This window comes from Poeciliopsis prolifica, unplaced genomic scaffold, assembly GCF_027474105.1.
Source record: "Poeciliopsis prolifica strain line A6 unplaced genomic scaffold, Auburn_PproV2 SCAFFOLD060, whole genome shotgun sequence".
Lineage (NCBI taxonomy): Eukaryota > Metazoa > Chordata > Actinopteri > Cyprinodontiformes > Poeciliidae > Poeciliopsis > Poeciliopsis prolifica.
In genome coordinates this window covers 1,388,744-1,416,614 of record NW_026562435.1, presented here as the reverse complement: position 1 = coordinate 1,416,614, position 27,871 = coordinate 1,388,744, and the positions used below count along the sequence as shown (strand labels likewise).

The 27,871-nt window shown below is 40.6% G+C and overlaps 1 protein-coding gene across 3 annotated transcripts in view; it reads left to right on the top strand.

Annotated features, from left to right (window-relative positions):
- The window catches only part of LOC129379696 (pre-B-cell leukemia transcription factor 1-like), a 72,878-nt gene that overhangs the window by 41,196 nt on the left and 3,811 nt on the right, over positions 1 to 27,871 (top strand). The window contains exons 3-8 of one of the 3 annotated variants that reach the window (XM_055060505.1): positions 12,728 to 12,972; positions 14,963 to 15,153; positions 18,251 to 18,386; positions 21,038 to 21,086; positions 24,350 to 24,462; positions 25,505 to 25,594. In XM_055060505.1, coding sequence (XP_054916480.1) covers positions 12,728 to 12,972; positions 14,963 to 15,153; positions 18,251 to 18,386; positions 21,038 to 21,086; positions 24,350 to 24,462; positions 25,505 to 25,594 — 824 coding nt within the window. Of the gene's footprint in view, positions 1 to 12,727; positions 12,973 to 14,962; positions 15,154 to 18,250; positions 18,387 to 21,037; positions 21,198 to 24,349; positions 24,463 to 25,504; positions 25,595 to 27,871 lie in introns of all 3 variants that reach the window. The other 2 variants (XM_055060503.1, XM_055060506.1) reach the window with 2 other exon arrangements.

Below are 27,871 nucleotides of genomic sequence, written 5' to 3'. Positions count from 1 at the left end.
ATCAAATACATTTCAGTACATTTATGTTTGTGTTTTGGTCTTTTTGTTTAATAAAAGAAAAGTTTGAAGTCAATTCAGCTGTTTTTCTGTATTGGTATTGATATTGATGTCAGAAGTGAGAGAACTGGATCCCTAATCTTATTGAACATACAGACATCCCAGATACACAGAAACAAAGAGGAGATTGAATTTCACTCCACAGAAACCTAAACTTGCAGGAACAACTCTAAAACTTGTTTCCTGGTTTCATTTCCTGTCTCTTCGCTGCGGGATTTCTTTTATCAGCAGGTGTGATATTATATGAATAATCTCATTTTACCACAGCTTTTTTTTTCCACTTTTCCCCCTGCTTTCGTAATGACAATTCCACCACATTTCTGAGGTTGATGAACACCCTCACTCCTTAAAAAAAAACAAAAAAACATTTGTTTCGTAGCAGAGGGAAATGAGACATTCACCTAGAAATTGCCCTGGAATTTTGCTCATTTCGCTTACGCTTTAGTATGTCTCATTTTGGATATTATTGCTCCCATCTGTGCTGAACAATCAGAAAGGGAACCCTTTAGAGTGGCTGCATTAGATGGCCTTTCATTTTCCCGGGGCTTGTGGTCGTAATGACATAATGTCGAGCACAGGCCTCTGCAGGCTTCCGGCTTTATCGCTGAAGGATTCATGTTCAAGCGGGTTCCGCTGCTCCCGATGTGTAAAATACCAAATCCTATTATTTCTGCGTCTAAATAACGCCAGTCCCAAAGGCGTCTGGGATGGGAAGGCGATGTTTTAATGAGAGCACCGATTCCCGACACTCGGCTGCATCTTCTCCTGTGCATTTCCTTAAACTGCCAAGTGAGAGCCCCATTAATAATTCAGCTCATTAAAGTGTGTAATTAATCTAGAGCTGTGTAACAGGAAGAGACTGGGGCACTTGGTGACGGCGGGAGGTGGGGGGGTTAAAAAGAGAAACATTGGGCTAAGAGACAGCACACCCGCTGTGATGGAAGCAGTTTCACAGCACACTACCAGTCTTCTTGCATCATTTATCTGCAGTGAAAAAGCCACATATAGACCCCACCAATGCTGCTCCATCATAACCCCAAGCCCAGTGAGATCCTCTGCCAAGTCAGCAGGGGTGCAACGCAGGGTCTCACTACAGCCAGGGAAGTAGTGGAGAGATGTGTCCCTGAGAGGAATAGTGTTAGTTAGTGATGAAATCTGAAACTTTGTCCCCATGAAAGAAGAAATGTGGAGGGCAGGCAGACGTTCATTCATGTTTCATTTCTCATATTATGAGGTTGACATGTTTTTTTCATATCCTCACAATCATTGGCAACTTCTAAACTTGGGAGTGTGAAGTAGGCAGTTAGTACCAAATGAAACCCAGATTAAGGGACGATTCATTTCCAACATTGAAAGAGAGAATAGTTCAGTTCAAGTCAGTTCAGCTCATTTTGGCTATGTTCACATGACAGGTCTTGATGCTTAGTTCCCATTGTTTCAAACAGCAATGGCTTTTTTTAGAGCATCAACAGCAACTTCTGTAGAGAAGTCTGTTTGGATGTGAACTCAGAAGCGGAAGTGGTGGGATTCTGATGTGATGCGCTTTACTGACACAGACTTCTTTTATAATTTTCATACTTACAAGTTTCAGCCATTGTTCACATCAGATATGTGTCTGTTTTAGTTCCACATAAAAATCTGATTTTTATGGTTTAAAAGACCGTACGGACCGCTGTGAAAAGGTCAGATATTGGTCATGTCTGGTCAAAACAAAGAGGATTTTGGTTGCATTGTCCTGCTGTGTGAATGTATCTTTATTCAGCTCAGGTCTTGCAGCACTCTAAGAATAAGTATGTTTACTTACAGAAAAATGTTGTCAATTCAACTTAGTTGAATTGACAACATTTTAATTCAACATAGTCAGTTTCAATTCAAAGTCAGTTACATGCAGAGTTGGGTAGTAACTAATTACGTTTACTTGTCATATTTACTTTAATTTGTTTTTGGGGAAAAATTGATTCTAGGAGTGACTTCACTGCACTGTCATTTTTTTCTTTTACGTGAGTACTACTGCTGTGAAGAATCACTACTTTTACCTGAGTAAAATTTCTGGATATTCTAGCCACCGGGAGTAACTTTAGTAAAAAAAAGAACAAATATATTGTAGCCAAGAGAGCACCTGATACACACACAGCTACAGTTTATGTTGAAGTGAGACCTCTTGTTTGAACACCAGCTTTGTTGATCTGATTGTAGTTTTTATCTCCTGATATCTGAAGGTAAAAAACATACAGAGTGCTATCCATTGTCACAGGATCTAACATACATATACATTACATTTGGGGAATCTGTTTCTGCTTTTATTTTTTTGTTTTGTCAGTTTTTGGTCCTCCATCGTTTCCATTCAGTGCCTGAGCTAAACACAGTTAGCAGGTCTCTTGCTGCTATGGTTTGTTATGAAGCCACAACTTCCCGATTGGCTGATGTCGGAGGTGAAACCCCGACCTCGCAGCCGAGGCGCTGCCAGTGGTTTTGCTCTCAGGTGTTCCAGGTAGTCTCCACAAGCAGCTCCACTCACCGTGAGCCCGCCTGCTGCTACTCAGGAGCCCTCAGCTGCTCCAGATGTGGCTTAATTTACTGCGACTTGGCTAATCATGGTGATTAAGGATTAATTACTGCTAATCACTTTTACATAAACTGGTTGGCAGAGCGGTGCTCAGAGGGAAAAAAATGCCACACACACCAGTCATTCAGTCAGTTAGTAGCAATAGGACGAAAGCTAAAAGCTGTCAGGCTTTCCAGTTTCTCTGGGCCCGTTCCCCAGCAGTTTTTCTCCCTGGAGCTCACCAGTCAGAGGCGTTTAACCTCTAATAGCTGCCCACTACCAGGCTGAATGCTGAGTGGATCGTGTGGAGCTCGGTCCAGACTCTCTGGTTCTAGAGCCAGTCGTGTTCAGCGGTTTTCCTTTGCTAACCGCAGAGACATCAACAACATTCAGCGCAGTGGTGGCTGGTTAGGCTGATCAGATACTGCTGGGTTGACTCCGCTGCTACACAAGATAAGAATACAAAGGAGCACAATCCCCGTGACTTCCATTAACACAGACTGACAAAGGAATCATGGGGACCATCAGGAGGTCCGGGAGGAGGCTGACAACACAGCCCCCTGCCCCTCCCGCTAGAAGCCAGGGTGGCAGCATGGTCACCTTCCCTCCTTGGCCTGGTTTCACACTGTGACATGCTCGTCTGCCCTCCTGAAGGAATGGCTTTAATAAGATAGAGCAGAACAAGGCGACTGTTAATGACATGGCAGGCCCAGTCAACACAGCGCCTGAGGCTGTGGACGGCCTCAGTCTGGTGCACGCTGCTGGACGCTCATGTGGGACACTTGCTTTTCAACTGCTACCCATCCCTAATGTGTGCCCAAACTGGTAACGCTGGATTGACCCAAACAGAAATAGTGTTGTTTTATGATTTTTTAAAGTCTTAATGATGACGTGAGTCTGGTACTTGGAACAAAAAAATTTGAACATTTTCTGAGGGCACCACTGACCCTAAAACCTGCGACGCTGGGTTTCTGCCCTGTCTGCTAAACTCTGTCTGGCTACTATGCATAGTATTTTAAAGAGCCCAGTTCTGATGACATGCATTGGTGGTATTAAGTATGTGTGTGAGATGAGACGGTCCCCCTCTTCCTCTGATGAAGTGCTGGTGACAAAGCAGAGTGGTCACACACAGGATGAGGGAGTAACAGAGCACCTTAATGTGAAGGCTGTCAGCCCGCCTCTCCTTGGTTTTCACCTTCTGAAGAGCACAAAGCCTTATCGCTTTAATTGACTCCTTATCTTTTTGCTAATTTCCCCTTTAGTGCAGTAGCTGCCATCTACCATTTGATATGTCATTTTCCATTAGCTTTTGGATGACTGACAGTAAGTGGCTGTATAGCTCAGGATGTTACATAAAAAAAAACAGATTTCTTTTTAACAATGTTGAAGAAGCTCAGTTTGCACCTAAAACCCCTTCTATTGACCTCTGCTATTTTTCATTAGCAATAGAAGACAGCACATGGCTGCCTTTGTTTTAGAAGTTGTGCATATCTAATTATAAAGGAGTGAATGTATGATATAATGTTCCGGCTGCTGACAGGAGCTGAAAAAGTCGAATCTTTACCAAGATAAACAGAGGGGACTTAAGGAAAGCAGGATTTAATAGTTTGATGCCTGTCATCTTCCTCCTGGTGTATGTTGGTTCTCTTTCCATCTCGCTACACTTGCGACTGTATAATGAATTATGCCGATGTAGAATTAGCATGTAGCTGTCGCTTCAGCTCGGGTGCTCGCCTCGTGACAGGACCACCGTAGCACAGGCCCGCGCGGAGAGAGAGGGCTTCTTCTGTGATTTATTAACCGCTGAAGCCACAATGAAGTGTGCCCACTAAAGCACCGGTGCAAACAAATAGGGCCGCGGCTGTCACTACGCTGTCACTGTAAATTCAAGCCGACAGGCCGACCACTGCCTGACCAGAAAGGGTTAATTATGCAAAAGCACTTGGCTCTCGCCAAACAAGCGTGTGGTTTTAATGATGAACCACTTAAGGCAAAAACTACTCCCATTTTAATTCTAAAATACAATGAACCATACTTGGATTTGTATTATTAATAAGTTGAATTTAAGGACTTATTTGTGGTCAGTTTCTGAGCTCTAACTTGCCAATAGACCTTTTAGCCAATTCTCGTTTCCCTTTGAGAACTATACAATAATATTGTACTGAAAGAAATCCAATTTCTGTTGAGTTGTTCAATCAGTCATTTAGTGACTCTAAGCAAAGGTGATGACGACTGTACGTGAGAGGTTAGCTGTTGTTACACAGTTCTGCAGTTAAATGAAGGTATTATGTGAAATGGACTTTTTTGAGTTATACATTATGTATTCCCTCTTAAAAACGTACCTGCTGTGTTGTTTTGATTCTGTTCATTCCTGAATTCTAGGAATGAACAGACATTATTGTCATATATCAGTTTTCACATTGGTGGATTTCTAATTTTATAGTTCTGAATTTCACTGATACAAGAGGCAATGTAAAGCCTGCTATTAAAGGTAAAAGCCTAAAATATTCCACTATTGACAACACATCAGAGGCTCAGTTATCCTGGATGAGAGGAAGATGAAAGCCATGCTGCTGAAATATTTTTTCCCATATAAAAGGCCGACTGCAGAAAATCTACACTAATGCTATTAGAAGCTAATGGTGTCTAATCAGGTTTAAAAATGGTAACGTGCCAGATGCTATTTACTTTTCTTTTTTTTAATGTTGATTTGATGGAAATAAACAACTTTTGGCAAGCATTTTATTGCCAAATAATGTTAATGCCTTTTTGACGATGGTGTTAAAATCCTGATTAGGCACCTTAAATCTGTAACCTGCCTGAGCAGAAGCCCCCCACACGCATGCTCTCTCGCTGACTTTGGGGAGTGGAGGTGGTGTAGTCCACAAGTTCTAGAAATGTCCAGTCATGGACTTGCTGATCTGTCTAAATATGATGTCTCATAACTGCCTTCAAGTGTCTCATTGTCCTTTTTCTGCTACTCCTAAAGTAACTATACATTACATTCCAGTACGCGGGTGCAGAACTGATGGGTCTGCTCCTTTCTGAGTCCGAGGTCTTTATGTATCATAGTCCATCTCTCAAACTGTGACAGAGTAGCCCTAATGTCATTAATTAAACATCAGGTTTTCTCCCAATCAGCCCATCATTGTGACAGGCTTCCATGCCAACGCTCCCTGTCAACATGCCTTGGAAATCTAGGAGGGGATTACATATGGTAATGGTTTTTGACAAGCTGCCATTTGCCTCTGTTAATCTGATAGGAGAAGCTATCTGGACTGTGGAGCATGGTGGGCCGTAACTGTGCCAGTTTGATATTGTTATGCCATAAAAAAAAAAGAGAAAGAAAACATTTCTGAAGATGTGAGCTGTGTCCTGGAAGGAATCTTAATCCTCCTGTCAAGCTTTTGATAAAAACCCCAAATATTGTCACTGACTAAGAAATGTATTTTTAGACCTGGATCTTGCTTCCATTTGCTGTCAATTTGAATGTTTTTTCATATTTATCAACTGCTGATGTGTATGGCGACTTGATGTGACAATCTGTAATGGATCTGTGTCCTTCCTGAAGAACACCCAATTGACTAACCCCTCTTTTCTTTTGCCATGGAATTTTCTCCAAGGCCCAGATTCCTGCTTAGTGCAGGAGCTTTGAATTAGGGCCGTTTCTAGCTGGTCCACAAAAATCCACAATCTATTACATTTAACAGGCAAAAAAGCTACAGTTAAAGTTACACTTTGAGGTGAATGGAACTGTTAACAAAATCTATCATATGAAGAAAACAGCAAATCAACATGTCAAAAAAAAGTTACAGATTTTAAATTGCTATAAAAACTCTGCTCTATAATCTGATTAAATTGATCTGGAGTCAGTCATTCCTTCATATCACAGCAGAATGTTGATTCAATACTAAAGATGAGTTCATGATGAACAGGTTCTAGATTGTCTCTTAATAACAATTATCCAAGCTGTCAATTTGGATAATTAAATTAACGAGCTTGCAGGACAAAATAAACCTGCTCCATCTTCTCTTATCAAGCCCACGTCACCAACAAATGCATTAAGTTGATCGTTTGATTGTTTTTTTCCTCTGTTTTCTTTTTGTCACATATTTTGTGGGACATTAAACCTGTTTTGGATGCCATCTGTCTGCTCTATTTTTCTCACTAATGGGAATGATTGGTGTCAATTATTCCCATCATACTGTTGCAACATTCATGTACCTAAAATTAAGGGCTAAAAATGTCTTACATTTCTAAAAGTAAGTTGCCCTTAAAATGTTAGTCACAGATCCTAAATTTTGCCTTGAGAGAACAATTCAATCTGGGATTTTCCATGTATTTTTCTTTTTCACTTGGCAGAAGTTTGAGTCGCACACAAACATCTTTGTCGCGTTCTGTAACTCAAGACAATAACTCACTACTAACATACCCTTGTTGGCTAGCTGTCGAGCTAGAGTTTTTCATGCAAATTCACAGCGAGTTGGCTGGATGAAGTTTGTACATTTCTTTGAGATATGGATCTTAAATTCTATTCATGATCTTAAAAATGTCTTAAGATTGAGTTGCAAAAACGGTCCTGCTTCAGCTGATGTATATTTGCTCGGATTAATATTTTAATACTCACACCCATTTTCATATGAAGCCACAAGCCAATCTTCTGGAATGACTAATATATCGGGAGCAAAGAATCCTACATGTGTGCTCACTGAAAACAAGCAATGAAGGCGGTGGGTGGGGGGATTTAAGCAGCCTTCTCTCCACCCAAATAGGGAGGTAAATCATCCACAAGTATAATATTCCAAGCTTACCCTCGCAGAGCAAAAGCCCCCCTCCCACACCCATACCCAACCATCCTTCTGCTGTGTGGAAATGAAATAAATATTCCTCGATAAACGAATAAAATAAACGGTTGAGATGGTTAAATATCCACCTCTCCAAAAGTCAATTGCCCCGAGCTTTTATTAAAGATCGATTTGATTTGGGGAAAAGGCCAGATGTTGCGAGGTTAAGCAAATGTCACGTTCTCCCATTCCAGTTTAAAATTTCCTGCCTTCTGCGTCGCTGACATTTCGTCTGTACCTGGAGCACTGAAAGTACCCGTGGTCCTCCTCCTTTGCCGTGTCCCACCACAATTGTTCGTTTAGCCACGCTATTGGTCAATTCGTCAATGACCACAACCGATGCCGAACTCCTGCGGTTCGGCATCTTGTATAAATGTATGAAATAAAGCAAAGCAGTCTGTCCCTGTGAAGATTACCTGTCAACAACAGGAGGATGGAGTAGATGGGCTGACTACAAGCCATTCAGGAAGTGGAATCCGTTGACCGAGGAGGAGGTGGAGAGGTGGAGGGTCGGGCTCAAACCACCACACTGAGATAATTGTTTATCCCTGGGAGAAGCTTTGCTGTTTTGTCTGCGGGTGGCTAAGTAAGTTGAGCAGCAGACTTCGCCGGCCCAGACCCAAGGCTCGGAAACATTAGGATGAATCAATTAGGCCGCCATTAGCCAATAAAGTGGCCCTCACTGAGTCGTGTAATTACGACCCACAGCAAAGCCAAGTTTATGGAGGCACATTATTCCCTTTTTTCTCCTTCTTCTATTCATTTGTTTGAGGCAGTCCTTGCATTGTTGTAATTATGTGCTTTGGTTTCCATGCAGAATAAATAAATCACTTGCTCCCATCAGTTCTGAGCACTGTTCAGCCTGTGGTTTGGAAGAAAAAAAAATAAAGCCACTTTTTTCTCTGTTCAATTAGAAATGAACTCAGAAATCTAAAGTCAGCCTCTCTGAGAGAGAGCTCATGTTCTAGGCAGGCAGCTACTTAGCTTGTTCCCAGCTCCGAGGACGCTGTGTAAGTGTGACAATGTGCTGTCAATGAGGGATGACAGTACACAGCCAACATGGCGTAATGCATTGTTCCTTCCTGGGTCCCTCCTGACAGATGCTCTCCAAGACAGCTGGATCAGCAGCGAGAACAGCGCCGGGATCTGGGCCTGCCTGCATCTTATGTGAGGCTGATTAGCAAGGCTAAGATACACGTGTCAACAAGCCAAGTCTGGGGATGGCATCAGAGTTTGCGCTCATTGTCAATTTAAGAGTTTGTCATGTGCTTAATTCAAGCATAATGCACCAGATGGAGTAAGCGGGGCTGCTGGATCCAGTCGTTTGTTTCCCGTTTTTTTCCATGACCTTTTCTTATTTAGCCAGGGAGGGGGAAAAAAATAGTGCCGGATAGTTTCTCTCTGTCTCCCTTCCAAGACGTCTCCTAAGAAATGACCTTCTCTGCAACAGGCTCTCCTAGAAGACTGATGCTGGAGGAGCTTCAAGCCAAGTCAAATAAACACTCTGCGAATGTTAAGCAGGAAACTTGGCAGGCATGAAGAGAATTGCTTTTGTGGACACTGAGGATTTTGCATTCGCTTTTCATTCCACAGCCTAAATAGTTTATGAGTGTGTTGGGAAAAAAAAAGTCAAGCCTTGAATTTTTAACTATATTAGTCTTTAAAATGTTCTTCCTGCATTTCATACACTGAGCTTAGTCTTCATTTAAAGATAATCTTTAAAAGTATTAGCAACTCTCCTGCCTTTATAATACCAATAAAAAAATAATATAAAACTTTACCTAGAAAATATGTAATTTTCTAGGTAAAGTTTTACCCACTAGTTGTCCACAAACAGAATCAGGTTAATTTTCTATTCATCAGCTCTAATATTAACAAAGAACAATTTTTTTTATTTTTTTTTAATCAGATGAAACGGTGAGGTAGATATGCTTTGATCAGGGTCCCTACACTTATTTTATTATAACATTCCATACTTTTCTAGATTAAGTACACTTTTTTTTAGCATTCTGGACATTTGATTACAAAGCTTGAAACTGCTTGAAAAGAAGTCCAGTCTTATGATCTATGGATTATGCAAACAACAAGCCCACAAAATGCTGAAACGTTTTTGACTGCTTCAATGAATAATGGAGTATATTTGACTAAGTGCAAATTGTCCAAAACAAAGTTTGGGAACTTTGAACTGTTAAAAATCTGTTTAACCACAACCGATTACCACACCAGTGGAGTGTAGTCATTTTTATATCCCCGTGGTCTTAATGTAACAACACTCAGGAGGAGTGCGGTAAATGATGCTCACACAGCACCAGGGTGAAGAATGTCCTGTCAGACCGTCAGTTCACAAAACCACACACAAAAACATTTTTCTAAATGTTGCACCCCGCAAACAGTTAAAAGCTCATGGGATCCAAATGACCCATCTGTTAAGACTGTGGGAGGATTAAAGAGGGGTGGTCTTCTTTCCCCTCCCTGATTCTTACATGAGAAACTGATCTTATGTACCTTGAAAACGTCTGAAAATCAGCTGTTATCCCATGTTGCTTTAGCGTTAGAGAGTGCTGACTGACAGACCACATACCAGGTCATGTCTGCACAGGTAAACCACAGTGTGGCTGGCTTGCGACTTTTCAGGCAAAAAAAAAAATGGTATTGACTAAAGTCATCAGTCTTTTTAAAACTCATTAATTGGCCAGACAACTAATTGGTTCACCGCTGGTGTGGTCCACCCTAGTGTAAATTTAAGGAGGTTGTGTAGTGGTCCATTTTTGGCGTGTTCATTCAGTCGATTAGTAATTCAAAACTAAATTTACTAAAAGTTTACATGTTAAAAGGAAGAAACGATTGATCTAATGAAAACACACAAAATAAATAGAAATCCATGTGCTCAGTTTTTCTCCAGAAGCTTAGGAATGAAACCTGTTTGAGACAAAAATGGAAATAATCTTGGAGTTCCTTTAGTTTCTGTTGGATTCAAAATGACTTCCTTTGTTGAAAAACCTGTTTGCATTGTAATGTTTTAACAAATATATGAACATACCAGCATTGGGGATTACTAAACTGGATCTGGTATCCAGTGTAGAAAAGCTGTTGGTCTTCACATCCAAGCCGCTGTTTTCCTGCTGGACTTATTGCCTGACAGCAGCTTGTTTTCCTTCGTTCCCTGGTTTTAACAGACACTTCACATGGGTGTTTATGAAGCGGTAACTTTAGGAGACGGTGGCCCCTGTGCTTGTGAGCAGTCAGGAGCAGAGGGAGGGAGGAAAGAGGGGGGCCTGACGGATGTTAACCGAAGCAGACAGGCGGGTTTAGAGTTTCTGACGGAGCGGGTCTGATCTCTGATCGAGTCACAACGGGGCTGAGAAGGTGCCTGAGTTTTTCCCCCTCTGAGCCTGGATAGATTACTGGTGAGGTGACGGAGTCTGGATAATGAGACAGTATGTTTTTACACTCTGATATCCCAACAGACTCCTGGCTCCCCACCTCTGTCCTTCATCCTCCTCCTCCAGCTCTCCTCCTTCTCTCAATCTACCCCCTGCTGAGCCCACCGCCTGAACCGCTGACCTCTGCTGCTTGCCCTGACAGAAAAGTGGGGGTCCTTTTCTGCCCCCCACCCAGTACAGTAGGCCTTGCTCTCATCCTGAAGTTATCCCCCAAACCCTCTCAAGTAACCAACCCGGTAATCACACCAAGCATTCCCATTTTCTCTGAATTGATAAAGTGCTTCCCACAAAAACATCTGACTCTGGGTTGATGCTGGGATCCGACAGGCGGTCCCGTTGCCGAGCGGAACACTTTAGAGGAGCCTCTTATTGAAATGGACGGCTTCAGGATGGAGGAGGAAGAGTCTGAGCCAGGCATCGATTTCACCTCAGAAAATGGAAGGTGGGATTTAAACGTCCTACATGGCAAGAGAGACCTCTAGTGGATGGCCATTTTTTTTACCCATCTGACTTCTCAAACTGAACACACACGCACACAATCACACACACACCTTGCTTCACTACATCACATCAGATCATGCTGCTTAATATGAAATGTGCTAGCGATCCCCTGTCACGTCGTGTTTTGCTCTAAACAGGCCGGCTCATGTGCAGGAATCGTTAGAATCCCTTTAGATAAACAGCTTCTACCAGAGCTGACATAATGACACAGAAGAAAATTAGAAGGAAATGTTGATGAAGGATGGAGCCCAAAATACTAAATCATCCTGTTGTTATTGGTCCATTTATCTGCTGCTCATCTTTCTAATTCATCTCTTGGTAAAAAAAAAAAAAAAATTAATTTAAAGCCTAATTCTCAGTATCTTTGTAGCCAAAAGTGTTATATATACAAACTGAAATGATTGTTTTAATTTGTCTTTATGTAGTTTAGTACTTCTATAGACTACAGAAGTTTAATTCAGGATTCCAAAGAAATCCCTATATGGAGAGTGAACATTGCTAAATTGCAACAAATATTCACGTTTCGTATTATGTACGTTTTTGTAACGTCATTATACATTTGTAGTGAAAATACTGACCCAGAGTCATAACAAACTCAGAAGAAGTCATTGTAATTTGGCACTCTTCACTCTCCGTAGTTGATCAATCATTTCATTGTCTTTACCTTAGAAAAATTGGCGCGTTTTCTCCATGCATTATTTACTAGACCCGTTGCAATAAGTCAATTAATCACGTGATATTTTAAAACAATCTCAATAATTTCCATTTCTATGATTTATTGTTGTTTTCTTTTCTTTCTTTATACCAACAACTGGATGATAAAAGTCTTCAGGCTGGTGCTTTGGTCTCAACTTGCCCTTTTGTAATCACAACTTTGAATTTACACTTTTCATAATTAATTTGTTTTGTTGTTTTCTTTATTTATTTAAAATATTTAAAATATGTTCCAGGTCCACTGCTTATGTTCATTAGAATTCAAAGTTTATTGATCTTTGAGAGTGTGTTCTAGGATTCCTATGTTATTTCCTTTATTTTATTCAACAATGGTCTCAAAGCAACAATAACATTGTTGATCGCGATAATGTCTGTGACAATTTATCATCCAGCAAAATCTGGTGTCATGTCAGGCCTATTACTTAGCTGGTGATGAGAGATTCAGTTTATACCGAAGATACTTCCTTCTCCCTCTGCTTGCCTTTCCCTCCCTCTGCTTGCTAAACCCATGCTCGTGTGTCAGGCATGCAGCAGTTCTACGTCGTTGACAGCTTGTAACTGCATCACCCCAGCTGCACATGTGACCTTTTAGATTGACATCTGACCTCCTCTTGTCACCACAGTGCTCAGCATCCGCGGCGCCCAGGAGGAGGAGCCTCCGGACCCCCAGCTCATGCGCCTGGACAACATGCTACTGGCGGAGGGCGTGTCGGGGCCGGAAAAAGGCGGGGGATCAGCAGCGGCGGCGGCAGCGGCAGCCGCCTCAGGAGGGGTGGGGGCTGACAACTCAGCTGAGCACTCGGACTACAGGGCCAAGCTGTCCCAGATCAGACAGATCTACCACACAGAGCTGGAGAAGTATGAACAGGTGAGGACAGCAGAACCAGCTGCACGTCTGGTTATGGATGTTAAAGGGGCAGTATTGTTTAAAAGCAACATTTCTTTTGCTGTACATCATGTTGTAATGTTACTCCCTCATCAAAAGCAATAAATTCTATTTTTTGCATGTTTGAGAAATACTTTAATCTCCCATGGCAACCTGTCAGCTGTGCAAAACATATGGTTGGACTTAGTGCCGAAACTGCAGTACACAAGATTTCTAGCTTTATAGAACTCTCCTGCTCAACCTCTTCAGACTAGCCATCAGCAATTAGCAAACACCTGGTGGAATGGCATGTCAGCTGAGTTCAGTAACTGAACTTCTTTTCAGTGCAGCATTGGTAAAATGTTGTTAAAGGGTTAATATGTTGTGCTGACTTCCTGAAAGAAAGTTGAGGAGGAATGGCTCAAACTGACAGCATCATTGATAAAAACAACATCAAGGATTTGGTACAATGTCAAGAAGTAAGTTATTATTGAAGAACAAAATATAAAAGTTTGTCAAAATGCAGTAAACAGGTGAAAGAAGGTTCTATAGGAAGTTGGGACCTAAATGCAATTTTCGGGGCCAAATGCAATTTTCGGGGCCAAATGCAAAAAGCTCTGCTTGGTGAAAAACAAAAAATGTACATCATCCTTAAGATATGACCTCCACTGAAATGTGGTTGTTTTCCTCACATCATCCACATCATGCTTTAGGGATTCTTTTCCGCAACATAGATGAGGAAGTTGGATATGGCAGGATGAATCATACTGAGGCTACCATCACACAGCATTAAATAACTCCCACAGTAGATTTTTGTGATGCTTTTGATCATTTTTTACCCAAAGCACCTCTGATCTGTGCCACTTACTCAAGTGGAAAAAATTTGATACAATTGTTTTTCAGAGTGTCAGATCGGCCATGTCTCATTTAATCAAAATGAAGCTGAATGTAAGAACATGCCACACTTTTCAGATTTTGATTTTAAAACACATTTTTACAATTTCTTTCATTTCAAATTTCTTAAAATAATCAGATTCTCTGAATCTGATTGAAGGGACTTTACAATAGATGCGCGACCCACTTTTCAGCTTTATAATTGTAAAACGTTTTAAGAACCATCTATCATTTTCTACTAACTTTTTAAATCTACAATAATTTGACATCTCAATAAAACCCATCTACATCTGTATATGTGAAAATATGAAGGAAGGTCAAACTGTTCATGGCTCTTTCAGGCCATTTTCTAATCTATCTTGTCGGTTCAAACCATCATAAAGTCAGCAGGATATTTTTGGGTTCTAAGCCTGAAACATCAGAAAGAATCTATATCAGTTGAGCGCTGATATGAATTGAATCGCTCTTTTCTATTCGTTTATTCTTTGTGGAATAAAGTGACAAGCCTCACACAATCACTGTTTTCTTTAATGTACAGTACATCAGCTGTCAGGGAGGAATTCACTTTTGATGACTCCCATCCCAGATTAGTCCATCATATGCAGCGCGTCGTGTCGCTGTGTGCATTCCTCTCATCGCCTTTACATCCGCAACAACAGTGTCGCTTTTGGCGCAGATAGACAGACACAGACAGAGCCTGACACGGCTAAATCCTGGGAGGGATGAGGATGAGAAGCAGAAGGAAGAGGAGACAGTGAGAGCGGAATATCGCAGCACATTCACACCCGGCGTCACACCAGAGACCTAACCAAACGGCGTCTCCCAGGGTTAGCCGCGCCGTTAAAGTGTGTGTCTGAGAGCGAGCAGCTGTCACCGGTTTCTCCCAATCACAATTTCTGTTAAATATGAAACATATAAGTGCTTGTCTTCCATCTGGGGATTTTGGGAACCTTCCACCTCATACATACAGGCGACACTTCCCTGCACAACAGATGTGGAACAGCCTTGTTGTTGAATGGAGGTTCTCTCCATCTGCAGCTGTGTGTGAGCGGGCAGAGGCTGGCTGCTCTCTGACTGACCGCTGCTGCCTTCTCCACAGGCCTGTAACGAGTTCACCACCCACGTCATGAACCTACTGCGGGAGCAGTCGCGCACGCGACCCATTTCACCCAAAGAGATCGAGCGCATGGTGAGCATCATCCACCGCAAGTTCAGCTCCATCCAGATGCAGCTCAAACAGAGCACATGCGAAGCCGTCATGATCCTGCGCTCCCGCTTCCTCGATGCCAGGTGTGTGTGTTTGTGTATTTTCTATTTGTGTTGCTCTGTGCTCTACACAGGCCTTCAATTCATGTATCCTAAATTAAGATCTTAAAATGTCTTCAATTCAGTAGAAATTCAGGTTATGTGTGGTAGCCAGTTCAAACAACAGCTTGAATGTTGAACATTTTTCTGCTACAAAATAAGGTTTTTGTAAGGTTTTTCTTAGTGTTTTAGTATCTCTTTTGTGAGTTGTTTTAAATCTTTTTCTTTTGGATAAAGCAAACACAAACTTGTGTGTTCAAACATAGGCTTTCCACTTCTACTATAAAACATAAATATGACAGGATTTTTAATGTAATTTTTAATATAAAAAAGATAAGAAACTAAAGGAGGAAACAGGGAAAAGAAAAAAAAGAAAACATCCAAACTATTTGGACTATTTAAACTATTTATTTTTCTCAGGGGAATATTCCCATTTCACCGTTAGTCTGTTAGTCTGAATGGTAAGTACAGGGTCATTTTCATGAGCAGTCCCATCTCCACCTAAAGATATCACACAGCAAACACAGTTGATTTTCAACCAGTTTTCTGTGACTGCATCTAAAATTCCAAGCGAATTTACAAATTTGTTGCAAGGGAATGCAAAAGAAAAACATCCCTCCATGTCCACTAGGGGGCTCCGTATAATCTATAATCCTGTGTAATTTAGACTTTTCTGTTGGGTAACAGACTGAGTTTCACACAAACATCTTCGTTGCATTCTGTGGCTCAAGACTGCCAAAGCTACCGCGAACTAGCTGCTAACTGTTCTAGCCAAAAAGCTTTTTGCGTTTGTCATGGATAAGTGTAGCTTTATCACTATTGGACGATATTAATCTTTGCCACTCACTCACTTCTGTTGCTAACCCATAGAATGCTACACTCATTCTGTGCAACAAAGCGCGGCACAACAACAATTTATGATATAGAACTTTCCTTTATATGTTTCTGTTCTGAAACAGGCCTTACATTTTATCCATAATGGTCTTAAATAGTCTTAAATTTGAGTTGGTGAAACCTGCAGATACGCCTATGAAGAACTGACATACGAAGCTATGTGTTGTGTTCTATAGCTTTTCTTTGCTGCCTACCACACAAGGCGGGCTGGTTTGCATGTTTGGATGCCGTTTGCCGTTTAGAACACCCAGCAAAGTCAGCCAATAAGTGCTCCCCGTGTGCTCGGCAACACTAACAGTTTCCCTGTTTTAATGTAATCGCTTGTTCTCTTTGATGCGTGTTTTGGATTTGCATAAATTTCTCCAAGGATAAATCCCACTCAAAGCCTGGGTTGGAGGCATAACATTTAAATGAGGCGTGTGCGCCCGTATAAAGCTTTCCTATCTATTCTCTTGCAAATGAACGTGACGGTGCCGCCGCCACAGCAGCAGCAACGAAGAGGGGAGTAGGATGGGAAGAGCAAAAGCTTTTACTGGTTGAGAGGCACTAGCATGTTCTGCACCTCTGATTAATCTACTGGCTGCTGGAGCCCATGCTGTGCACATTTACATATTTTTTTGCGAGCTGTTGGAGCGGGGGACACAGGTTTTAGCACAAATCTCCTCATCCAGCCGGCACATGCAAAGAGGTTTTGAAGAGTTCCCTTTCAGCTTATGTAAAGCCCTGGTGGGATGTGGCGCCGGCGGACGTGACCTGATAGGTGCAGAAGATGAAGGGGTCAGCCAGCTCTAAAGCTCCTCTCTGCTCCGTCTGCTTAAAGGTGTGCTGGCAGATAAATATGTTAGTGTTCATGTCGGATAAGTCCAGCCTGCATCTCTGCTGTCAAACAGAGTGGTTTTCTGGAGTCCTGCTTCCAACACGCTTCCAACAAAGCTCATGTTAGGTTTCATTTACTGAGGTATTATTATCAATTACAACCAGCATTCCATAAAACATCTTATTTAAAGAAGAGCCTATAAAATGTAGTGACAAAATCCTGAAATCTGATTGGACAATCTGATTCTGAAAGAGTTTTGATTTTAATCTCAAAACAGTAGCAGTTAAAACAGGCAAGTTGCAATCTGCATGTTTATGCTTAAATATATATTATTGAATCCAATTATTGTGCCTTATTTATAGGTATAAGTATATTATTCAATAAATCTGTGCTTTATTTTTAGAACAATGATTGATATATTTCTTCTAAAAAGATTGTAGTGATTATTTTGATTTTTTTGTTCTTTTTTTGCTAACAATAAATAATAAAATAAACCACAAAATATCTTGATACAATTTTAAGTCCATATTACCCATCCCTTTTTTTCTGTATGATAACCTAGGGGTGCATCAATAAAGCAGTCAGCCGATAAGTCTACCCCAGTCTAAATTATTTTTGGAGATTGGTGATTGCCGTGTGAAACCGATCTTATCTCTGCAAAGTCTGAAAATCAGCCACCCTCCCCAGGTGACATCTGCACATGTGTGGTTAACAGTAATCAAACCACTGTTGGTAACTTACTAATTTAGTTTCTGTATTTGGTGACTTTTCAGACAAAAAAAATTGGAGCAGATTGGTCAGAATTTTTAAAGAACAATAATCGGCCAAAAAAAACTGCAATCTCTTCACCACCAGAGTATGACGAGGCTCCTTTTGAAAATGATAACCTTTAAACATGTAGACACATTTCTGTATTAAAATGGTTTATTATTGGTCTGATATAATATTGTAATTTTAAATACCATGTTTTCATTAGCTGGAAGCAAAAAATCAGCATAATTACCAAAAATGAAGGCTTGAAAGCATCATTTTGAATGGAATTAATCTATGTAATTTGTCTCACTTATTGAATTAAGTTCCTGATGTGAAGCCATCAGAATGGCAACAGAATCAATGTACCACAGTGGCTTGGTCAAAGTGTCAGATTGAAATGGTTTGGTGGGATATCAAGATAGTTGTGCAGAAATTAATGTTTCCAAACAACGCGACTAACAGTCAGACGTATTGAAGGAGAGTTTTTCCTCACTACATGCATGCCCAGTGTGAGGGAATGCTGCAGATTCAATGACTGGATGCAACCTAGAGGGTCAGATCAGGTTTCACACTGGTGCTGTCCAACGCGCCGAGACCCACCTGTTGTTCTCCTTGCAGGCGGAAAAGACGAAACTTCAACAAGCAGGCGACGGAGATCCTGAACGAGTATTTCTACTCACACCTTAGCAACCCTTACCCCAGCGAGGAGGCCAAAGAGGAGCTGGCTAAGAAGTGTGCCATCACAGTGGCCCAGGTACGAGCAGATCATTGGCACCCCTAACCCCCCCGCTGTGGGACAAGGACCGTTTTAACTGAAGATGCTGTCAGCGTCCGGACCACTGACCTAATACAAGGTTCACAGGCTGTTATGGATATAGATGGCTTTTCTGTTCTTCTTGCTGTTCTATTAATTAAAACAGATACGGTGTAAATATCCCTTATCATAATTTTTACAGTTTTAATAAAAAACTGTAAAAGCTCATTCTGAGGTATGACAAGCTTCCTGTAGTAGAAACGCAGCCTGCACATTAAAATGCGCTCGTGAGTTTTATCCTCAGTCAGTCCCTTCAGGAAGTTGAGATTGCAAATATTAAGACAAATTCATTCATCATTCATAAATTTTATGTAAACTTGCGATTTTCACTGCTCATTGCTATTTTCCTACATCCTGACCAATGATCTTAATATTTTCTGAAATTTCTTCGTTTCTGACCAATCACTGCAACTCACAGGAATTTTGACCAATCCCCTTCGCACCATTCTAATTTAACTTCCTATGACAAGTCATCTCTTGAAAGCAGAACCTGTGAGATGAAAACATGTCTGATGCTAAACATTAAGGTAACATTAGCTTTTTTTTTTAACCATTTCAACATAATCTGTAGCATTTGCTGTTTACTGTGTAAACAGTTCTTGTTAACTGGAATGACCAATTCTTTTGCACTTTGACAACTGAAACTGAAATGTTCAGAAGGTACTTGAAAATGTTGTTTCCACTTTAAATATGAAATGTTATTTAAATATTACTTTGTTGAAATTCTGTGTTTGTGACTCCTTGTGCAATACTTTAAAATAATAAAAAACACAAAAACAACTAAATAAAAACACGTATCCTCATGAAGACAAGGGATAAAAAAAACAAGGTTAAACCATGCTAAATTTAATTTTAGAAATTTATGACCACAGGAACCAAATTTATTCTATAAAACTTAGTTTTACAGTGTGTTTGTATCCAGGCTGCTCTTATCCAGGTGTCTATATCTATTGCTGTTATGATCAATAACCAGTATTTACAGATGTTGTGTATATATATATATATATATATATATATATATATATATATATATATATATATATATATATATATATACACATATATATATATATATATATATATATATATATATATATATATATAGACACATTTCTACATTGGGTCTACAGCACTGATTTCACCACTGCTTCTCTGTTTCAGTTAAACTCCCACAATCCTTTGCTTCATTACCATCCTTGTCACATGAACAAACTTCTCCCGTCCCTCTTCTGACACAAACGGCAACAAGATGGAAACAAATATTGGTTGCTAATATTGCTCCAGTTTGATTATGTTTTTAAAAAATGACTATCATCTAATATGTTTCATATGTTGATATATTTTGCATCCCTAAATAAAATATGTTGCCATGTTTGATTGGAACATGAATTAACATAAAAATGTTGAAGGGATATGAATACCTTCATCAGGCATTGTAACAGAACTTCTTGAATAAAGCAATAACTGATTCTTTCTTGCACTATGAGGATGTTATAGTAGCTACAAGATCACCAGCATCCTGCAGGAATCCTAGAAACAGTGCAGCTCCACACTCCAACGCATGTTTGAGAGAATCACATGGGATTTAGGATGAGTCTTTTAATTAGGACCTAAAGTAGCTGCTCCATTCTTCAGATCCAGTCATGACTGCACAATTCTAACTAAATTTCCACAAAACTAGCCACTAGCTATGCAAGGCAGTATTAGCTTTTTCTAAAGCTGATGAATCTAAGACAGAAACTTGAGCTTAAATAGTGAATATTTAATACTTGCATGAATCCAGTCCCATGTTGACCTACTGTAACTGTTATAGGAACTCATCACCCGACTAAAGACATCTGAATTGTGCCTAAGTTTGTGGCAACACACAATTGTGAAGTATTTAAAAATCCTGTTCATGTCTTTCTGTGTTGTTGTTGTTGTTGTTTGTTTCATCTCTGCACTTTAGCAACTCCACTTGTTTCAATCCTGTGAGAATTGATAATAAGGAAAACAATGACAACGCCAAGGTAAACAGCAGTTTGTGTTGTGAATCCATCATGTGGGAATGGATTGTTTTCTCAGTTGCTTTCATTAATTTCTACCAAATGATCTAAGGATGCAGCTGGGCTCGACGGTGGAATCTGCTCGGTAGCTCTGTGATTTGTGGAGTTTCAGTTTCTTGGCTATAACAAAGGAGAATGTTTACCTACTCTGTCTATTAGAAACTTTGGAGGATTGATTTGGTTTTCATTTTAATGTTGTTTATCATTAGGGCTGGGATTACCCCCCTGGCTTCATCTGGGAGTCCATTAGCCGTAATGGGTGTTAGCGGAAGTTGACTGATTGGTGCTTGCGTGACTTCTGATGATAGCTGCAGTCATGGTGACATAATGAGACTGTTATTGGCAATCATTCCATTCTGGCACTAATGCAGATTCACAGCACCAGTCTGTGCAGCCCGCACTCCTGACAGTGGCTCTCTGCAGTGTTCCACATGCCATTAAAGGCCATTCAAGCTAAACACTATTCTTTAAAGAGGCTCTATGTGGCTATACGTCTGGAGAAGTAAACTTTCTTCTCTTCTTTTTTTCTTGTTCCTGTCTGCTCAGGTTTCCAACTGGTTTGGGAATAAAAGAATCAGATACAAGAAAAACATTGGTAAGTTCCAAGAAGAAGCCAACATGTATGCTGCAAGAACTGCCGTGAATGCGGCTAATGCATCCTCACATGGAAGCCAAGCAAATTCACCCTCCACTCCAAACTCTGCAGGTGAGACAGGAAGTCCCTGGCTCTGCTGGGGTTAGACATATACTTCCTCTCTGTCCATCAGTATAACACATTTTAGACTTTTATTAGTGCTGATGCTGTAACGCTCCTTTGTAAAGGACTAAATAGGCCACTATTCTACATAAATTATGCCCATCACCTAATTATGCACTGTTATTTCCATAGATAGACTCAATGTTTATACTCAGCAAGTATTATTAGTGAATACATCTACTTAGTATGGCTCTGAGCGATGTGGAAAAGAGCTGTTAGAGTTTGAGCGACCTGAGCCCTCATGCAGTCTCCATGTCCTTACTGTCCTTTTGACTTGCTCTCGATTAATCCTGTGTGCCCTCATCACTGTGTTAAATTATTTCTAAAGATATCTCTGGTAGTATAAATTACCAAAAACTCTGATATATGGTCAAATGTGTGGGCACCCTGGGTAATAATGTTTAGCAACCCTTAAAAATTATTTTATCTTTTATTGCAGTAGCACAAACTCAAATAAATGACTCCCGTTGTTATAAAAAGGATTAAATATGACTTAAAAGCAATCTCACTTCATAATTTAATGCCTTAAAATTGGGCTTCTGTCTCTTTAAGAAGCTCCTGTTCTTTCTGAAGCTCCTCTTTCAGAAAGTCATCATAACATTGTTGTTAACCCTTTAACAATGTTTCACTGAGAAGTAGATTCTATAATGAGCTCAGTAGTTCCACCAGATATTTGCTAATTGCTGCTGGCTAGTCTGAAGGAGCTGAATGGAGAGTTTTGGAGGAGGGCTGCTTTATGAGGCTGAATTTCAGAAACTGCAGCTCTGATGAGTAGCTGCGTCTCCACCAGGCAATTTACACAGGTGAATGGTTGCCACGAAAGAATTTCTGAAACATGTATTACAGAATCAAGGCAATACTCCAGGTATAATGTAATTATAGTATGATGCAAAGCTCACAACAGTTGATTTTACATAATACTGTCCCTTTAATGAAATCAGGCTTACCACTATTCATACAAAAATTAAAATGACTACTCTCGGTCTACTCCTAAAATATTTTGGAGTGTAAAGGAAGGAACCTTTGAATGCCTTTGCATAATGTCAGTAGATCTGGGGTGTCCAAAGTGTGGCCCTGAGGGCCATTTTCAAAGGCCCCTAGAATGAGTTTTGTGTCTCACAGTTGCATTTCAACAAAGTCAAAATCCATGAGTATTTCAAAGAGTTCATGATGGCAGGCACTCATACAAAGCTTTCAGGGATTTGGAAAGAGGCTAATCCACAGCAGGACAGATTGTCCATCGTGCTTCACTATGGGGACGAGCTACTTATTCGTCCCTTTTCTCCAGCCAAACGAACTTGGAGTGTGTTGCTCAAAACCCAGATCACACTCTCATCAAAAACACACAGCCCCAGTTTATATTCCAGCAAATGCCACATGTTGGTATTTGTCATGGTAAGACAGAAAATATGTAATTTTTGTCTTGCATCAATACTGAACATCTAGTCGGTGTGAGACAATATTGTAATGGTTGCTATGGAGATTTGGTGAAAACAAGATGCAGTTTTCTGACAGTGAGGTTTTTGTTTTTACTTTGCTTTCCATCTGGAATGTACATTAGCCCCCATGTAAGAACCTAATGTAAGTGGCTAATGGCTGATTTAGCTGTACTATGAATAAAAAGTCAGTTTGCTAAATAGAAGTTGGAGAAGCTGATCCCCTCATCAAAAACTACAGCATCCATTTTAAGAATGGCTCTGTTACATTTACTTTAAAGGAACTGTATGAGTTAATGACTGTATCAGTAATGATACCAGTAATGTAGGTAAAAACAAATGAATTCTCAACGTGGGATTTTCTTTCCTCACTGTTTAAATCTGCCTAAATTACATAAACGCTTTTCATTGCTGAATTATACTACTGCAATAAAAGATGAATTTGTTTTCAGGTTTTGAACACGTCTTTATTGGGGGTCCAACCAAATGTATGACTGTACCCAATCATATAGCAGATAAGGGGGAAAAAAATTAGGTCACCATGAGCCAGCCTGGAACTGAGAGGTGGAGTATCACCAGATTGAGCTCTTATCAACATCATTTCACCTTTTTCTCTACTCGTAGACGCAAGGGAAACATGATTGTCCCCTTCTTCATATGTCCATAAAGCCACTTTTAGTTCACACAAGACAAAACTAATGTGACTGGCCACAGCAACACCAGGAACAATTTTCAATGGGAGTGTTTTGAGTTACAGATTCTGAAAGTGTAGAGACTTTCTAATCATGTTAAAACATATTAAAAAATACATAAATATAAAGAAGATGTGGCCATTTGAATGTTGGCGCTTATCAAAAGAGATCAGTAAGAAAGCAGGTGTCAAAGTGTCAGAACACTGTCTATAAACCGGCTGAAATTCACTCTGGAAACAAGCCAAATTCAAACCATTTTAAAACCGTCGGAATTGTTTTTAAAGCATGGCAGGGTTTTTTTAATAACTTCAACTACAGAGTTTATATAAAAAATACAAAAGTACTATTTGCTCAGAAGTTAGTAGTTTTTATGTTTATTCTCCATTTCCTGGTTTTGCTTTGGTGCGTTTGCATTAGCAATAGCATTAGCATTGCTAAGTTGGAACATAACAATGCTAATATTTATCTGGATATAACAGAATGTGGTTATTTTTAAAACAGTATGAAAAAAAAAACTGGAATTCATTTTTTAAAACTTTTCTGAAGATGTTTTACTTTGTGATGAATGAAAAGTGGTTTCCTAGCTCAGCCTAGCATAAACAGGGAGCTTATCTATATAACTGACAGAAGTCTGCTTTCACTCATATACTGTGGATCAAATGTTTAAAAACAGTGCTTGTTTGCGGTGATAGAAAACTCTGTCAGTGAGTCAGTGATAATCACAACCAAAGAGAGCGTTTTCCTGTTCTATTTCCTGTTTGCCTAACAAACAGTCTGCTTCGTCTGTGTGTAACGTTAAAGCCTCGACTCTGTCCATGTGGATATTTCTTCTGGCTCAGCTCCTCTGATCTCAGCCAGCTGCTGCTGCTGCTGCTCCTCCTCCTGCTCACTAACTTGTGCATGCTGCCTGAATGGCTCGTCTTGCTTCTCCTGCTGGCTCTCTGTGATTCCACTGCTCCCTCTCTTCTTCCAGGTTCTGCTGGCTCTTTTAACATGTCAAACTCCGGGGACTTGTTCATGAGCGTGCAGTCTCTCAATGGGGACTCGTACCAGGGGGCTCAGGTGGGAGCCAACGTTCAGTCGCAGGTAGGGCCCAGTGCTGGACAGGACATAGAATAATAGGGAGCCTCCACTGCTTTCATTAGAAAGCTTTCATTAGAAAGCTTTCATTAGAAAGCAGTGGTCTTCTACCTGTAGTTCTACCTGTAGTTATGACATATAATGCAGTTATTCCCCACTAAATCTATGAAATATATTCACTCCAAGCTGTGAATAAATGATGAGATTATCAGGATTTGCTTTTGGGTTAAGGTGGAAGATGAATAAAATATGTTTGAAATGTTCTTTGAACTGAAAAATGTTCAAAGAACTATCAGGCTTGATAGTGACCTGCAGTTATTGTGTTGGTCATTACATATTCTTTGTTTGATTGATGGATTTTATTTCAATGTTACAGTGCTATTAATGAATGTTTAATGTTGTGGTAAATAAACCAGGTGTAGCAGAAAGCTACTTTCCATCTGTGGTCCCATAAAACATACAACACAAAACACAAACATTCATACAATTATATATATAAAATTAAGAAATACAGTGAAAGCTAATAAAAACGACATGTTGTCGGGAAAACCTATTGTACTGTGAAGTTGTTTTTTCTGTCAGAAAAAATAACTAAATCACATAAAACACCTCATTGCAGCTCAAAAACATTTTATGGAACTAGGTGAGTTTTTTTGAAAAACAAAATCAATTCCTTCCGGGCTTTAGGTGTCTCAGACTAAAGGGGCTGAATCACACTCAACACTTCCAGAAGTTTTATTTATAAAACCATTAACCATTTTTCTTCCACATCACTATAATGCACTGCTTTGTGTTGGTCTATTCCATAAAGGACTATTCCCAATTCACTGATTCCTCAAAGGATTAGATGAAGAATTATGTTTTCGCCATGTAAATATTTCATCAAGTATGTAAATATTACAGAAAGCGAGTACTTGTTGTTGAGCTGTTTGGTCTGTGTTGTCTCCAAGGATAGAACCCTGTAGGGTCGCTGTCCCTCGCTCTGATCTCTGGTGAGTTTTCGTGCTGACGTTGACCTTGCTCTGTCTGCTGTTTGGGGATGTTTCAGGTGGATACCCTTCGCCATGTTATCAGTCAGACAGGCGGATACAGTGAAGGACTCACAGCCAACCAGATGTACAGTCCGCAGGGCATCAACGTAAGCATCCTCTTCTCTCTCCACGCCAATTATTCTGACGCCACAGGGCTCACAATGCCACTTAGTGGGACTTGTCTCAGCTCCACGGTAACCCATTTGATTGGCTGCATATCGCACTGGCCACACACACACACACACACACACACACACACACACACACACATATGCAGAGCCTGTCACGTCCCATCAGACCTGTTCAGACACCTGCTGCCCCTCACCCCCATCCAGGTGACACCTCCCTCCCTCCACCTGACCCGCTGTTAGCCGGAAGCTTCCGGTAAAAATAAAAGCTCTCTCTGTTGTAGCGGCCTCCTCGTTCGCCACAGGGGTGTGTTCTCGACTTGTTTGTCTTATTTCGCAGCAGAGTTTGGGGTGTGGAAGTGGGGAGGGTGGGTGTTAGCTTGAGGAAAGCAAAGAGTAGGAAAATTCACAGCGACAAGCCGTGTCGTAAAGGGGAAAATCGATAAGACAGACACAAGGAGAGCAGAGTGTGGGCCTGGGACAGCAATCCAAGCGCATTGCTCAGATCATGTTCCTGTCTCTTTAATGGCCCTGACAGCGAGCCGAGAGGACGAGGACGGTCACCGCCGCGCCTCGCCTTGCCTCGCCTCCTCCGCTGTCGCCGTCCTGCCTCACTGGCCATATGATAATCAGACGAAATGTCTCCCGCATAGAAAAACACGGGCTGTGTATTCAAATAGGCTCCCCGGCTGCTGGGAGCGGCCGCCGCAGCCGGCTGCGCTAACCCTGAGAGGCCGCTAACGTATTCAGGGCCCGCTCCCTCCCAGTCCTTTGACCTCTAACATGCAGTTCTCCTTGGACGCCTGCTTGCTCTACCACATCTTCCACATCCTCACTGCCACACTACGCCGTGTTCTGCAGCGCTGCGGCCTGTAGAGAAGCCCCGCGATGCATAATGGAGGAGCAGGATATCTGTCAGCCAGGCTGTTGGTCTGTGATTTATGTAGCCGCGGCTTGAAAGTTAGAGGACGGGGGTCTGCTGCTCACATGTTTCTTCTTTATAACACTTCATTTGACCCTTTTTTTTATTCTAATATGAAAGAAAAATTATTTTTTTGGCTTTTTGAAACGAGTTTTGTTATATTTTAGTTCCTGAATCAACCCAGAATCTATTCCTTAGATAATTTGCTCCCTATTATTCTGTCCCTCCAGGTTTTCACAGTTTCATGCAATATCAATAGAGCGTCACATTTTCTCACATTAATTCATAACTGTGAGTTTATTTCTCATTTTTCAGCAAAAAATAGTCAAAAACATTGAGTTCAAGCAATGCTAATTCCCACCTGAAGGTGGCAGTATTTCTTTCTTTTTACTACACCGCTGCCTCAGACTTGATTTCACTTGATAGTCAGTGACCAATATTTAGAGAAACAAAAATCAAACTATTTAAGTTTTTTAAGGAATAAAAATGTTTTTCCCATGTCATTGGAAAAGGTTGAACGAGAAACTGATTCCATGAACTCATAGAGGGAATGATTGATAAAACAGTCAGCTTCACTACATGACTCAGGCCTCAATTTCTGAAGGAAACTTGTAGTTGAACTATTTTTCATCAAAAGATGCCTGGAGTTTTCCTTACTGTGTAAAAGTCTTGAAATATTAGTGGATCAGATTTTCTGATTTGATTCGTTTCTGTCTAAATATCTGTTTGTCTTGGAACTGAGTTTGGTTCTGGTGCTGACTGTCCTGCTATTGTTGGTGTTTTTATTAAAGTAAGGTTGTGTTTTCTTAAAAAAGCTATAAATATCTAGGAGTGCAGCCATAAAATGACTTGGTTTGCTAAATTGTGGCTGATATATGATATTAAGCTGATCTCATGTACAACATAATGTGGTGACTTTTCTGCCATATTTATTGTTTCTAAAGACAAAACAAATCAGCATTAGCCAAATTCTAAATAGGCGGATTAGGTTTTTTTTAAAGATCAGTGATCTGCCAGAAAACTTCCAAGTTTCAGTTTTGCTCATCTAGAATTTTTCTATTTAATTTGACAGTTTTAATCATGTAAACCAATTTTTTTTCTGGAGCAATGTTAGCTTCAGTAAGAATTCTCTGCTCTCTGAACGATGTGTATCATCGTCCTGTTGAAACACCCACTTGTGTGCAAGTTTCAAAAGTTCAGCTGCTGATTTGAGATCAAGTTGAAAAGTCAGTCCTTCATCTTCATCCTTCCATCCACTCTGCAGCGCAGCAGCAGCACTGGCACCACATTTCTGCTCCTTCTCAGTCTGTGTTGGTGTGAAACCTTCTGGCTCC